The following is a 16,453-nucleotide window of genomic DNA, read 5'->3' as shown; positions in this document are numbered from 1 at the left end:
CGCGTATTTATAGTTTAACCAAAGTTGGTAATTTTAATTTCTTCGACGTTAATGAAAAATATTAATTAATAGATACATAATATTATATATTTAAATTAATGTGCAATGCAATAATATAATTGTCGACGTTTATTATTATTATTAATAATTAATGGTTATTATTTTTTACACATTGACGGAACGCGTGATGAATCTAGCTGAATTTTCATTCCGAACTCGCGGTTCAAAGATCTTTATTTTTTTATATGTTTATAATTAATATCGATTTCGTTTTTATTTTTATTTTATTTTTTAATTTTCGTCGCTTAGTGAGCGCAGTCTCGTCGGTCTAAATTGTCTTAAAGTAAGTACAATATATAACAAATTCATGTCCAATAATAGTAGATGAATATATTTAAAGGTTTTAATGCAGATTTCTATATATTCGAAGAGGACAATATTGAAATATTATTTACAGTTAATGAGGTGTTATTTTAGGGCGGTCAGCCGAGGCCTGTCTCCGTAGATAAACAATAATAAGCTGTGATTGCGCGTCGACTTTGTCAAGGTACTCGGTGTGTGCGACCGCGGGGGGGGGGGGGGGTTAGGGGGGTCACCGGGGGGGTAGGGGGGGTCACGTAGTTAAGTCGTTCGTTTACCTCACAAGTGCCATCGCTAGTACAGAGCTCTAAGAGTTAGCGTTACCCGCGACACCGGCCGCGCATAATAAGATGGTATATAAGTACAAAATATATGAAAGTGTAAACCGTTTATATACGAATCGGCAGATGTTATTCTACTATAGTGTTTAAGGAAAGGAATTGAGAGTATATCTCTGATCTAATTCAATATTTTAATCGAATCGCAGCCGCGACTCTTCCGATATAATTATAATCGATATGTTGTAAGTTGAACTGTCCAACGACATTCGAGAACTATTGTTATATACGTGTGTTATGTAGGTACCGAGCGCCGTAGTTGCATTCTAATACTTAGTTTAGGTATCGTAATATAGGTAATGCTGTTCGTTCTAATCTGGTGTTTCGATTTTTCTCATCTCTACTGTACTTTTAACTTAATTGGGGGTAGTTGTGGATAACTTGTCAATTATATTGGTTACGCATGGTCGCGACCCTTTCCGCCGTTTCGAACCTTTAACCGATTTTACTTTAAAATTGACGTTATGAATCCTATTGTTTTATCCGATTTGAGTTGTAACGTGTCGTTTGATTTAAAAGCAAGTCAGAGCCAAGTCGCGATCGTGCCGGACCCGTAGGGCGCTGGCGAGAGCCTCGCACCGCGTTTGCCTGAAGTCGATTCTACAAGCTCAATTTACTTCGTTTAGATATACTTGTAAGATTACGTCAATTATTCGAAAATCTAACATTACGAAACCGCTTATTCGTTCGATATTCCGCAAGTGGCATGATCCGAGGGCTTCACAATCGGGGTCTTAGTGAAATAGTTGGCGGTGTGTCGCAAGTTGTCGCGTTCCGGACGCGTTGCCGAACTCCTTCTGAACTCTTCTCTCTTCTCGTCGACTCGCTCTTTGCCTGGTTCCGCCGACGCAACCGGCGCACATTCCATCTTCTGTCTCGTACATCGAAATCGCATCCTATATCCTCGTTAATAGTTATAGTGGTCACTGTCAAGGTTTGTGCCGTCTCGTAGGTTCTCTAGAGTCACCCGCGATAGCGTTAGACGTCGTCTTCGTAAATAACGTTTTGACATTTTGCGTAGTTAGTTATCGGAAAATGTATAAATATTATTAAACTCAGAAATGTTGTTGTTATAAAATTGTTACAATATTTGAGAGTATATAATTAATGATCGATTCTTAGGGCGGTATCTGAAAATTTTATCGTGTGGAGAGATAATAAATAATAGCGGGACGTCTCGGCGTCGCAATACAAGGGTTAAACTGTTTCTGTGATACTGACTTCGCGCCTCGTGCCGTAGCTCGTAGCCGCACCGCATCCGACTTTCCACCTCTCTCTCTCTAGGGCTAGAAGTATCTCGGTAGCTTGCGACTTTTCCATTTTATCACACTCGACGTGTGTCCTCTTTAGCGTATTAGGTGTAATGGTCCCGATACGGGCTCTTTTGAGCTCGATAGCACGTGATGTCGCCATAATATTCCGTGATAAGTACTTTCCGGCAAGTTTCATCTTCTAGTGTGAGTTAAGACATCATGGCAGCCGAGTCTCGATTCGTCGAGTGTTTCCAGCAATAGAAGGATATGCGATCGAACATTTGTCTAGACAGGTTGTGCCCCATATATAGTAGCGTTAGTTAGTTTTATCGAGCGTTACCAAATCTCTCCCTCGTTTTTATCCGCACCCCGCACCCCGCACCCTTAGGACCGCCGTTACGGTTAGGATATTCGATGTTATAGGCTAAGGTAGCTAGTTATCATTCTTCATAATAAATTATACCGTAGTAGGCGTATTGAGCCGGGACGGGTGGCATTACGGCGGCTCTCCGGCCGGCGCTGTTCAGCCGCGGCCGGCCGGAACTCCGCGCTCCGCGTTTCTCATCCCCCTTTTAATTTTAATAGCTAAATGTTGTTGAATTTGTTGATAGAGTGGTTTATCGTAATTAATATATAAGTAGCGATAGTTGGGTATAGGAAGGCAGCCGTCGGGTGCGCTAGGCTAGTGAGGTTCGATACTGTGTATAGGAATTTGGCTGTGTACGAACTCAACATTATGACGTCATTGCAGCACCGCTCGCCGTCGACGCGATTCGCCCGCGGCCTCGCGACGTTCGCGACTTTTCTGTATATAATTGCATAACATTTTCATTTGCGTCTCCTTGCTCATTGTCATCAATTTATTAAAGACTGAGGAATCAACTCTCGCGTCATCGTCACGAACGCGTCCCGATCGGGAGCTTCGCCCCCGCGGAGCCGTAGCGCGCGCCGCACGTTGTGAGTCTATCGGCTAATCTTAAATTAATTTATAAATTATATTGTAAGTGACACGTTTCGAATGTTTCCATTGAATTACGCGTACCTGTCACAACTTGCCGCGGGCGGTATCGTCTCTCGCGAGGGCGGAGTCATTGTAATATATTAATTGTTTAATTGTCATTAAAATTATATCGTTTCATGCGGCGTGGGCCGCGATCAAACGCCGCGAGCGAATCGCGCGGTACTCTCGCTCGCACAGCCGGAAGGGCGACCGCTGCGTCCGCGCAAATCCTATCCTTGCTCACGTGAGCTAGTCCTTCGAGCCGGATTCTAAATGAAAATATACTAATTTCAAATATTTTCAAAATATTTAGTTCTCTCATAAACAATCCCGTAAACGACTTTGCAGTTTTGAATATAGTGTGATAGAGCACCGACATGCGAGAGATAGGTTGCCCGGACGCAGCGAGGGAGCGTACCAAGAGCGAGCGCCGTTCAGTCGTTGTCTCATCAACCTTTACACATGTTGAGATTGATATGTTAAACTAATTCTATTGAATTGTACTTGTTGCGTATTATAAGTATGTATAGTGAGCGGCCGCGCGCCGCTCGACGTTGTGTATATGATGTGTTAATATCATTGTTTGCGGAAAACTTTCAGTGAAGGAATTATAATATTTTTATTGCATATTATTAATTTTTTTGTTATCTTGGTTTAGAAACGGGTCTGCAAATGTTACGAGATAGTTAAGTTTCGAATGCAATGTTTTGAATTTTAAATTCGCTATTATAGTCAAAGTTACATAATTTAGTTGTATTCTGATAATTTTATTGTTTTGCGATGTTGATAAGAGGTCAATGAAGGTTACAATGTCTTAGTGTTAAAGCTGGAAACCAATTTAAGGGTACCTTGAACATTGTCTATAATTATTATATTAACATTAAATAAATGCAAAAGAAATGTAATCTTGTTTTAATTATTACCCCTACAATCATTTAGTTTTAAGACGAAGTACCATACATATAACAAAGGATTTTAAAGGATTAAAAAACACAACCATATACATAATTATTATTATCATACTACTTCAATTGGAAAAGTTACCTACGACATAACATTTTTTTATCATAACCTCATACATAACCAAAACATAACTTGTGATTTTTTTGTAACATGGCATGGGCCTGTCTAAGTAGATACTCAGAATAGCGATAATGCTATCCTTTGTGCAATCACAGAATATAAAGCAATATCACAGACCCACAGTTCCAAAATTATTATTAGAATAGTACACAAGTTTTTAAGTTCATTTGTCATATTATGTAGAATAAGTAAAGAATGCCTCACCTTGAAAGGACGAAACAAGCTGTAGTAGACGTTTCATACATATTTATCTGTAATATATTACATATTTCTTTTTTTTTATCGTTAAGGCCCTGTATAAGCCGAGAAAAGTATTTACTTGATTAAGTCCCAATTAGTTAATAGTTATATTGCTTTTATGCAGAATATCGATCTCTAAATATTAGGAGCTAACAGACACATAAATCATAATATCGTGAAATCGCTGTTTCGACTTAAAAGAGAGACAAAAACACTTTCACACATTAATGTTAATTGTTACTTATAGAATTCAGGATTCAGAAGAGAATATGAAATAGCATCTATTAAAATCCTGTTTACCTATAAAATAAAATACGCAGATAGGTACTGTACAATGGAATGGTATGGAAACGTGATCCAGATTTTATGACCATGAGGTTTATATTTCTTTAGTATCAAGTATCATAAACCACGACAAAAGATACAAGCATCTTCAATAGCCAAATTATTCTTACCTACTAGTATAATGAATTATAAAGTTCGTTAATATTAATGGATGTTTGTTCCTCTTTCATGCGATAACCACTGAACGGATTTTGATTTTACTTGTCAGTGATGTACCTTATCACTTATGCACCAAAAAGAAGAGTGCAGAGAGATAGAGAGAGATGTGCTATGCTTACCTTTCTGTAGATGCGTTTGTTATCTAATAATAATTATATTCACTGATGCATAATATAGCATATGTAGCATTGGTGGAAACGAATTCAACTAAGAGTTCTAACAGACGAACGGCAAGTTGTGTGCCTTTGCTACATAGTTTAGCATCAGAAGAAACGGTCACAGTTTCACAGCACAGCTGTTACATTTTCGTAGCATAGCTGCATAGCACATCTCTCGTGGAGCATCCGTAAACCTACTTACATATAAAAATACATGCTTTGCCCGCAGGCCACCACGTGGTTAGTTTGACGAAATAACGTGAGGGTAATAAAATAAGTGCATTTTTTAAATAATTTATTTCATTCACAGTTTGTACGACAGATATTGGACGGAGTTATACCTAATTAAAAAAAATAAGTAAAAAATAAAAAGGAATGTCAAGTAATTTGCTTGTAAGCATCTTGTAAGATCCATTTTAGTCATAGATGCCTTAAAATATAATAAAATCTTAAAATTAATTGTGAAACATGTAAACAATTGTATAAAAACTTAGTCTCATGATTGGAAGCAATTTTTTGTAAAAAAAGGGTAGAAAGGGGAGATTCTAAAGGGCTATTAAACTATAATTACAATACAAAGTTTACAAATATATTTTGTCTGTTCTACATCTTAACCATATTATAGAACCTATGTAATAAAATATGTAATCCATATTTATCTATGTTTTCTTGAACACAAAACTAATATTAATCATATAATAACATATATGTAATTGAGTTCATTCTACTAACATAAAACTGCCCAATAAGTACATTCAAATAATACTACATTTATAGACTAATAATATTAAACTATGCAATATTTAGATAATAATTGTTAGATCATGTTTGAATACATCAATTATCTGATTTACGTGGCTAATGAGAATATAATTATTGTATTAATACAGATAATGTACCAATTTTATACATTTAAAAATACAAGCTACATATATATAGTAGTTTTTGTAAGCTAGTAAGTCTTAACATCAAAGATTTATTTATATTTCCTCTATATACAAGCCAAGTTAGATATTATATTATGATAATTCTTTGGGTTAAACTGGTATACTTAATACATATAATCCCTATATGAAAATGTATACATATTATATTAAAAAAAATAGTAAATTAATGATTCCATAATAAGTGTAAAAGAGAATTGTCAAAAAATTGGTCTAGCCATACACAAATACTTATACAAAATCAATAAAATCACAATACTGTCAGATCTTACAAAATCACAACTCAAAATATAAAAATACATCAATATCCAGCTTATAACTATTGTGTCATATTAGGTTACAGAAAATGTTTGGTTGTGTTTATTTGGCTAACAGGCCAGTACACACTTCAGGTAGCCTGAAATGTGGATAGAGGCCTTCTGCTATGATGATGATTATTTATCTCTGATTAGATGATTTATCTCATATTCTGGTACATGAGGTTCATAGTTAAATCCATTATAGTGAGTGAAACTCAAGCTCCTCGTGCCAGGCCCATCGGTGAACGGCACCAGCTCACTATGCAAGCTGGAAAATGTTGGTCGCTCATCAGGATCCACTTGCCAACATTGTAAACATAACTGGAATAACTCGTCTCCGACATAAGATGGCTGCGTTGGTCTCATGCCTCTCAGCACACGAACGGCTACATCATTATTAGCGACGTGATGGTACGGGGTCGCGCCCAGTGTAAATATCTCCCACATCAAGATGCCAAATGACCAGACGTCTGCTTTAGGAATGAAACGGGTCTGTCGCAACATTTCGTGAGACGTCCAGCGCGTGTAGTCGGGCGACGAGTGCAGTGGACGCATGTGGGACAAACCGAACCCAGACACCTTCACCACCCCGTTAGCAGCCATCCCAATGTTACGGCAACTCAGCTTCTTATGCACTATTTTCTTACTGTGCAAATACTCCATTCCGTTAGCAACAGCTGCACAAATTTGCAGAAGTCTGTTCTCAGACAGGAGACAAAATTTATTGTTTTGGAGGTCTCTGTGCCGGCTGTGCAGCAACATGTCTTTCAAGTAAGCTTTAATGTCTGGGAGCACTACAAATAGTGTGGTATTGGTTTCACAAATACCCATCAAGGCAATTACATTTTCACATTCCGTGGACTTTATCAGTAAATCAAGTTCTTGTAGCATCAGCTTTTTGTCAGATTTATCCAACTCTCTGTCAGATATTACTTGAATGATCCCAAAAGTCGTTTTGCCCTGATGTTGCACAGAGCCTCTCATAAATTTGCCATAGCTACCAAGGCATACAACATTTGATATATCAATATCAATTATGTTTCTCGGTATATTCCAAAGGTTTCTCTTTAGATTGCTATAATAGTCCACTTTATCTTCTTCATCTATAAGAAAGCCAGAGTTCTCTATTTCCAAACAGGGTTCACTGAGGCTCAGAGGCATGGACTGGGAGCCCCTTTGTAAGCGAGCAAACTGAATTCTCTTTCTTAAAATGATGAGGAGGCCTAATCCAATCAATAGTAGGACAACTCCAATTGCAATCCCAGCTCCTAAAGCTACAACCAATGGTGAGACTACTTCTGGCTCATTGATATTCAAAATAATTGTTTTTGTCGACTCGGCATATCTTACTTTCTTTACATGATTTCTTTCACTTACAATACCTAAGGAGACCTCAATTTCATTAGTGAGAGGCAAAGGAGCGTTGTAGAAACCATTGTAGGTAGTTCTATCTCCAATTACAAAGTCATTCTTAATATCATCAGGGTCTAGTTCAGCTGTGATGTAGTAGGTTAAGCCGTGTTCTTGTGCATATGAATAGTTTCCCAGCTTTTCAGTTATTATGCCTTGTTGATACAGTTCAATGGATACTATGATTCTGTACATAGAGACAGGCCCATTTACATTTCTTGCTTCCGGAACATGTACTAACATTTCATCCCCACGTCTTTGTATAACTTTGATATCTGGAGGGCTTGGATCTGGTGTACCGATCAAAGTTTCAGTCTGTACGGTTACATTTGCTCCAATCTCTTCAAAATTCATAGCTGCTACGCTTATATTGTAAACAGAACCAGGTTGTAAGTTGGGAAGTTCACTTTTCAGAGTAGTATTTTGTACACGCCATTCTAAAGGTTGTATGTTGAAATCAGCATAAGTTTCAATTATAATGGCTCGTATTACATAACCAGTTATTTGGCTATAGGCTTGAGGAGGTGTCCACTGCACTCTCACTGTGGACTCAGTAATATTCGACACCTCTAATGACATAGGTGGCCCAGGAATAATTACTTCCGTATCATAGATGCTTGCTACATTTTCTCCACCACAATGTTGCGTTTCGTTTTTAGGGCATGGCGTGTTACAGGCGTCTAAATCGATTTTGAACTGACCTGGGGAGTTCCCACAGAAGCATGTTGATTCGTTCCCGATGAGTGCATATTTGTAATAAACTTGTTCACACGCGGAAATGCAGACATCGACCGATTGCCCGGTGTGTGTATTGAGGACGTCGTCGGATAGTTTGTAGCAGCCGATATAGTCACCGCGGTCCGCAAAAGCATCTTTTAAGCACAGAATTACTATAATTGCAGTCAGCAAATGTAGCCGCTCCATTGTTTAGTATGCGATTTGATATTGAGTCATACAATACCAAATTATGTATTTGACGATTCCATATTGCGATAAACACAAATTTTAAGAAGGTGCACAAATATGAATTGCTGTATTAGCTAAAATGACTTTGTGACCGGTACACGGGATTGTTTAATCGATGAGTAACAAATATGCAGAAAGCAGAACAATCGTTAACGCACCCTTTCAAGTTTATTGACATTCTTGGATTGCGTTTGACAATTGATAATTAATGACATTTAATTTTGTTGATGTTCATAGGCATGTCCTAAATTACCTGCGTTACCTATTTGTAAATCATTTTATTTAAAAATAAATAATAAAAAATAGGAACAATTGAGCAATTTCTGTCAGCTATTAAATATAATATTTATATTTAAGAGTTAATGTAAATTTTGAAATATAGATTTTGTGTTCATTGCCAAGTTCTACTTTCTTTTCAATATTAAAGTTTATCTTCAATCTACCTCATATTATTTTTTTGGTGTCGTGTTTGTGCAAATTTTTTAAAAGTTACAGTTATATAGTTATTATAATATACCAAATACTAACAAAAAAATCGTAGTGAAAAACCGACTTTTCAATAATTTACCGGTCTTTGTATAATCTATCACGTCTCTAAACTGTCAAATAAGTTAACGGCACATCAATAATTTTCAAATCAAAAATAAAACGGATGAAGCCAATTTCAAATCAAAATTGCGTTTGTTTGCTGTTTATGTTGAAGTTCTAAGGTTGAAGTGTTATAATTTATTAATGAAAACGTGAATAACTATAAATAAAAATGTCTACACGTTCTGGAAAACGTATGTATTAAATATAAACAATTTAATAATAAAACGTTAAAAGTACGTACTTAACGCTGAAATTTATTTTATATTTTAGGTATTCATAGTTCGTTAATTGAGGAAGAGATTAAAATAACTGAAGTTTTGAAGCCTAAACGGAAGACTCGTAATAAACAAAAAGAAAATTGTGATAATGTTGAAACTGTTATCAAGAAGAAACATTTTGTACGGTATCCTTCGGAAGACGATGTCGATAGCGTCGATGGTTGTCCATCGGAGGCCACTAAATTAACGCATAAACCGCAACGGACAACTTTACAAGAAATTAATGGCTTGGCTTCAGATTCTGATATTGAAAAGAAACCAATAAGACAAACTCGTCGCACCAAGAAAGTCGAAGAAGAAATTGCTTCCAATGAGATTACTTCACAGGAAGTAACCAAGAAATCTAAAAAAAAGAAAAAAGTTTCATCTACTGATGATGGAAGTAAGAATGATAATGGTAAAACTAAAAATAAAGTGTCGAAAAAGAAGAAAAAGAAGAGGTCTTCTATGATTGAGGAAGTGAATGTTAATGTTGAGCCTTTAAACAAAAGCAATATGTCAGTGGATTCATTTCACAGTGCTGCTGGCAGTACTTTGGAAGATCTTAATAATTTGAGGGAAGAAATAGGAGAAACATCACTTAAGCAATTGGAACCTTTTAATGAATGTCATGTGGATAAAGAAATTTCACCTTTAAAACAGTGTGAAGAAGAAAAAGAAGTTGATCAAATAATTATCAACAACAGTGAACAGAAAAGTGTAAATCATGTAGAGAAAAAAATTAAGAAGAAAAAATCTAAAAAGAGATCATTTAATACGGAAAACAAAGATGCCGTTGAAATCACACTGAGTGAAGAACCAATCCAAGCAGAAGAAATTGTAGAAATCAATCAAGATAAAAAAACAAAGAAGAAATCAAAAATTAGCAAAGATATTGTGGAAACTGAACAAATTGAAACAATTCTAAACAGTACATTTGAGAAAGAAAAATTAACTAGCAAGACAAGCACACAGAATTCTACATTTGATAAGATTACCGAAATACCAATTATTGTTACAACATCGGCAAGTATCGAGAAAGTTAATAATAAAAATAAAAGGAAGTCGTCACTTGTATTACTTAATAATTCTTACGAAATGAATAGCTCCAAGAAACAAAAACCCAACGGTTCAATCAAAAGCTTAAACAGTACTTATGATAAAACCCCTGACATTCAAAAGAAAACAAGTAATGAACAAGAAAATGCACTTAACACAACCTTCGAAAAGGAGTGTAGTAAATTGGATACAACATTTGATAAAGAGAGACAGAATCCATTGAATTCAACATTTGAGAAGTCAAATGAAAAAGTGGTCTTAGACACAACATTTGAAAAAGAAAGTGCAAATTCAAAGAAGTCATCTTTATTAAGTTCGGACAGATCCAATATGACCGATGATAAGTCGAACTCCCGCATAAGTATAAGTGATGATTCGAGAGACAATATTGTGAATACCACTCCATTGCTTATTGAGAGTAGTATGGAAGAGTTGTTCGTAAAAACATCACCAGTACAAGAAATAGCTGATAAAAGCCAGTTAAAAGTGTCGCCACATACGCCTTTAAAACGTGAAGGAACATTCACGAAAGAAACTAATTCCCCGATAGCAAAGAGTGCAGAAAAGACTCCATCTAAGCGAGCATCAGTTGCTTCTCCAGGGCGTACTCCATTCCCGTTTTCTAAAAGTTCCTCCAAAGATAAGAGTATGCTTAACATAACAAGATCTATAGAAAAGTCCAGAAGATCGTCCCTCATTGATTTGCCGAGAACTACAAAGGTGATGTTTTGTAGCCCAGTGAACAATCCGGTCATCATCAACCAGATGAAGGGAAAGGTTATTAAGTCCAACTTGAAAGGGTCTAATAAGAGCTTCATTTTCAATGAAAGTGGTAAGTATTGTGGTTTTTATTAAGTTTGTTAATTCTTAAAAAAAGTAGTATGTGGTATAATAAAATAATAATAGTTTATTCTTTCTTTATAATACATTAAAATTTTGTACTGTACAAACAACTTATAGTATCCAACAACTAACAAGTATGTTTTTAGGAATAAAACTTTCTTCCTCTTATTAATTTAAGTACAATATTTAAGTAGATACAGTAAAACTTACTAATAACATAACAGTAATATAAAAGTAATTGTAGTTCATGGCATTTATTTTATTTTACACTTAAATGCAACTAGTATTTCTTACACACCTCTAGACAACAAGACTTGTTAGTAAAAAAATAATGTTTAGAATCTGCTCTATTAATTCCTGTAACATATTGCAGTATCCGACGTAACACCATCAGCTCGCAAGCGCTCGTACACGCAGAGCGAAGCAGATGACGTCAGCGTGAAGCGGAAGAGACTCGCCGATGATTTGCAGCAGTCCGTGGATAGACTGTCTCGACCTAGGACTACTAGTGCTTCAGGTAATTTAGGACTGTAGGATTAGGAGTTTGACTCTTATACAAAGATGTTGTAGTAGAAATTTAATAGTGATTATTATTATATAGTTGATTATTTATTCTAATTCCCATTGTAAATAATGCAATAAAGCTCTTATTTGTTATCCTATTGTTCAAAGCAAAAGTAAATCCTAAAAAAATTGTGTACATTAAATTATAAATTGTGATATTAATACAGAAATGAATATTACAATATATACATAATTTCGTATGACTATTAACACAAACTATTATTATTCTTAAAAAAATATTTTTTTTATAAACAAAATATAATACAGTCAAAACCGTTTATGGCGATCTGCTGTATTGTAAACAATTTGAATAGGTAACTGTATCCACATCTGGCACAGTATAATAGTCAATGGCTATTATCGTAAAAGTAATCAAAGTTTAGGGTCTTTTGTAATTCTTAGAAACAAAGCACATGCATGCAGTACCTAGCCTGAAGGCCCGCTTCGTCATATCTCTTAAGTCAGTTTGTTACTTATCTTCACACAAGGCACACCAAAACATATTGTTGAGTTAACTGTGAAAATTGTAACATGTCGCAAAAAAGAAAACAAATCAATATCGAAGAAAAATTGCGTAGGTATTATTTCAAAGCTACCTGGCAAAAGAATATAGTGTATCACACTCAACAATTTTAACCGTTTGGAAAGAGAGGGAGAAAATTCAAATCCGGTTGTTACAACTGTCGGTTTTTACGACTCAATATGAGTAGTCCCTTCAGATTTTGACTGTATTATATCTTTTAATACACATACATCATGAATGTAACAACTAATTTTAACCCTCAGCGAAACTACAAGACGCCACCCCCTCCAAGAACACACCACAGAAATCAAAAGAGAAGCCGTCCCGTACTAAACTGCCCAACTTCGCAGCGTTGCATCAAAAGCAGTTCAGCAAGATGGAGTCACTGGACGAGTGTCAGGAGCGGAAGGCAAAGCGGGCTAAAAGAATGTTAGCCGTTAGCAATAGTGGGGGAAGACTGGCCAGTCCGATACGTAAAGGTAATGTTTTTAAATTTATTTTTACTAGCTTACTGCGCAATTTTACATAAATCGACAAAAAATAGACACACTTACTACTGAGTGCTGCAATATTATGGTATTAGCTTCGTCTTCTGCTCTCAAAAAGGATTTTATTACAGTGTTTGCCATTTTTGAAAAAAAATCATTCATGCTTGGTCCATGGTTAGTGTAGTTATTTGCCTTCTTCAATAAATTGGCAACCAAAAATTTTATTATAATATTTAAAAAGAGTAAGTATATAGTTATTTAGTTAAAATCTTTATTTATTAAAAAAAGGCTTACCAACTAGATACATAATATCGTCACAACGGTTTATCTTTATTGTTATATCGAAATCCCTAGATTATGTTGTGAATCATAAATGTTATTATGTGCTAGAATTAATAGTCCATACTTAATATTATAAATGCGAAAGTAACTCTGTCTGTCTGTCTGTTACTCAATCACGCCTTAACTACTGAACCAATTTGCATGAAATTTGGTATAGGTAGAGATATTTTGATACCCGAGAAAGGACATAGGATAGGTTTTATCCCGGAAATCCTACGGGAACGGGTTTTTCTTTGAAAACGCGGGCGAAGCCGCGGGCGGAAAGCTAGTTCTCTATAATTTTGTTATCAACTTCATTTTGTAATAACGAAACACTGGCATTATATTCACCTTCCCCTAATCATATGATGACGTCACTCTTATCAAAATCATGCTTGTATAATCGATTGGCACTTTTACCAGTAAAATGTATGACAAATTGCGTAAAAATGAACAGTTATTATAGTTATTTACTAGTAATGTGGGTCCTTAATGTATATTAATCACTATACTTACAACCAGCTCAATCAAAAAACATTTTTATTGAAGTGGTTAACTTTCGCCTCGGTTGCCTGGAAGATATCACTGCTAGGTGATAAGGCCGTTTAATAAACTATGTTTATTGTATTTTTTTGTATATTATAGTGGGTTTCTTTATGTATATTACTTAGTAATGTAAAAGATAAAAAAATTAATTAATTTATGTTTTTTTTTTTTCTAGATTCAAAACCAAAGAAAACGGCATCGCCAGTGAAATCGCAGCTTACTTTGGAGTCACTCAACCCCGGCTACACGCGGTTCGGCTTCAAGATGCACTCCGACGTGAATCCGTTCGCTAATTCGACAATCAATGGCATTAAAACTGACATCTCAACAAAATCTAACATTAACTCAACCAAAATAAACCTCAACTCAACTAAAACGAACATAAACTCAAATAGAATAAACCTCAACTCAACAAAAACAGACCTCAACTCAACTAAAATTGACCTAAACTCAACTAAACCTGACATATTTAGGATTTCGACAAAATCTGACGTCAATCCATTCTTGAATATGACGAACACGACTCTAAAACCAAAGGCAGTAAAGCAAAATGAGCTGAAAAGGCAAACAGCATTGCCGTCCCTTGCTGGCTCCACAGTGAGGAAAGAGATGGCGAAACAAACGATCATGAGGGAAAAATCTTTTACAGACAAGAGAAATGATAATAGGAAAGAGAATAGAACAATAATCAAAGGCGTCAGAACAAATCGACGGTTCGAGTTGCAAATGAAATTGAGAAATATTAATTGACGTTGAAATCAGTAGATTTATGAGGCATGTAAATAAAAATGCTGCCTACAGTTAATGTATGACAAAACTAACCCCACCTAATTTTTAGAATACCGTGTATTTAAATATATCTGATTGAAATGAAATGTGTGTGTAATTGCGAAAAATTACTCTATATTATATATAATACAGAATATTTTAATGACTTCCGTCGAATTTTGAGCCTGTTATTCAGATTAAAATATATAAATAATAGTGACTTATACACATTAGAAACCCTTTTTAGATGGGTTGTGTCTACACAAATATGATTTTTTTTTTAATTTGATGACTACCTAGGTAACAAGTTAGTTCTATATAGATTACATTATCCATATATGTACATAAATATCACGAAAATCAAACCTGTGTCAAAATTAAGATAATGAAGACTCAATTTGATGGACATTTATATAATTTCTTAAAAATATTTTAAGCTATTGCATAGCTTCTATCGCGGGCCTTGAGAGCGGGGACCGAATCCAGAAATTCCGTAACGAAAAAACCTCACGCTCCCCACTCCGACGGGCACGGAGGTGTGGCTTCAAGGCATAGCATGCAATAGCTTTACCGCGGCAGTCCCCGAGTGCCACACGTCTTTTTTTTAATTAGAATTATATATATAGCATCTGCCAACTGGTATGTTAAACTTATGTTATTCGTTTTTAATAGATTTTCACTTATGATGCTATAGGGTACCTACATTTTGAGATAACACAACCACAGTGAAAAATTAATAAAATAATGAATTGTTTAGAAATTAGATATAGGTACTAATATATTTTAGTTATAGTACATAACGGACTAGATTGGTCAAAAAAAATTTAAAAACTAACAAGTTTTAACATTTGGAGTCATATACCGCAATTTTGGAATAAACGAAGTTTTCAGTGTAAGGTTTTCTTTTTATTTTATAACGAATGTATCTAGAATATTTTGCTACTTCAAAACAATAGCTATTAATTAATAAAATATATTGTGTATTTTCATATATAATTGCGAAAAGTTACGATGGTGGTTATATTTTTTATTTTATGTCAGTTTATTTAGTTTTTTGTAACATTTTCTATCATATTCTTTAGTTTTGTATAAACTTAGGTATTTAAAGTAACACATATGTAGCAGTATTAGGTATAATGGCAGTCATTTGCAGTCGTGCCATTTTGAATGTATTGATAAGTTTTTTTACTTAATAAAATAGTTATTTTTATGATGCGTTTTATTGTATTACCTACCTCTATCTCGTTACTACACTCATTATAAAACATTTTACTGATATTGAAAGTACTACACCTAATGTGTAAAATGACAATAATAACTTTTTAAAAATAAAAAGAGAAATATCCAAAAAATGTTACATGAAACGCTATGGGAGCGTTTTGTATTCTAAGCAAATGTTCGATATGAGATCCTCGTTTTGGAATACCAGTACAGTAATATCAGTTTAAAGTTTTTGATATCTGTAATAGTTACGGAATAATCGCATGTGCACACCTCCCTAGAGCATATTTGTTCTGTGGTGCACACCCGGTATACATAAACATACCAATGTGAAAATTGTTTTAGAGAAAATCTTATGTAGGACACAAACAAAAAGAATTTGCTTATTGCTGTCCTTCGTCAAAAGTACTAGTTGTTTTGGGTATCTTGTATTTATTTCTAACAATTCCTCGTTTATTTTAAATTTGATTTCTAAAAGTCATTAATAGTTCGAAAGATTTATCTAGATGTAGGTTAAGAAAAGATTGTTTGAAAACAGAAAATGTAAACCATTATATATTATGTTTATGTCCCCTGATTCACCTTTGTTTTAAAACAACTTCATAAGGACTAAATAAAGTCGATAATAGCGACTCATTGAGCCTCGATTTGTATTGAGGACGGTGTCAATTCTTATGCACATAATTTAATAAAGACAAACGTAGGTACATACCCGGC

The 16,453-nt window shown here is 34.9% G+C and overlaps 2 protein-coding genes across 2 annotated transcripts; one reads left to right on the top strand and one right to left on the bottom strand.

Annotated features, from left to right (window-relative positions):
- Positions 1-6,314: 6,314 nt before the first annotated feature.
- Positions 6,315-8,739, bottom strand: LOC149900911 (putative inactive tyrosine-protein kinase Wsck). Its single transcript, XM_090112683.1, has one exon. The coding sequence runs from the start codon at positions 8,511-8,513 to the stop codon at positions 6,315-6,317; it is 2,199 nt and encodes a 732-aa protein (XP_089968809.1). The 5' UTR covers positions 8,514-8,739.
- Positions 8,740-9,250: 511 nt separating this feature from the next.
- On the top strand, positions 9,251-14,786 carry LOC149900910 (uncharacterized). The gene is made up of 5 exons (XM_090112578.1): positions 9,251-9,337; positions 9,417-11,294; positions 11,679-11,822; positions 12,656-12,871; positions 13,923-14,786. The coding sequence occupies exons 1-5, from the start codon at positions 9,316-9,318 to the stop codon at positions 14,495-14,497; spliced, it is 2,835 nt and encodes a 944-aa protein (XP_089968704.1). The 5' UTR covers positions 9,251-9,315; the 3' UTR covers positions 14,498-14,786.
- Positions 14,787-16,453: the final 1,667 nt, after the last annotated feature.

Source organism: Colias eurytheme, chromosome 18 (assembly GCF_061535395.1).
Source record: "Colias eurytheme isolate Ceu_HAF_F1 chromosome 18, ilColEury1 Martin Lab GWU primary, whole genome shotgun sequence".
NCBI lineage: Eukaryota > Metazoa > Arthropoda > Insecta > Lepidoptera > Pieridae > Colias > Colias eurytheme.
The sequence above is the reverse complement of the archived record's forward strand: the minus strand, read 5'-3'. Positions and strand labels throughout refer to the sequence as shown.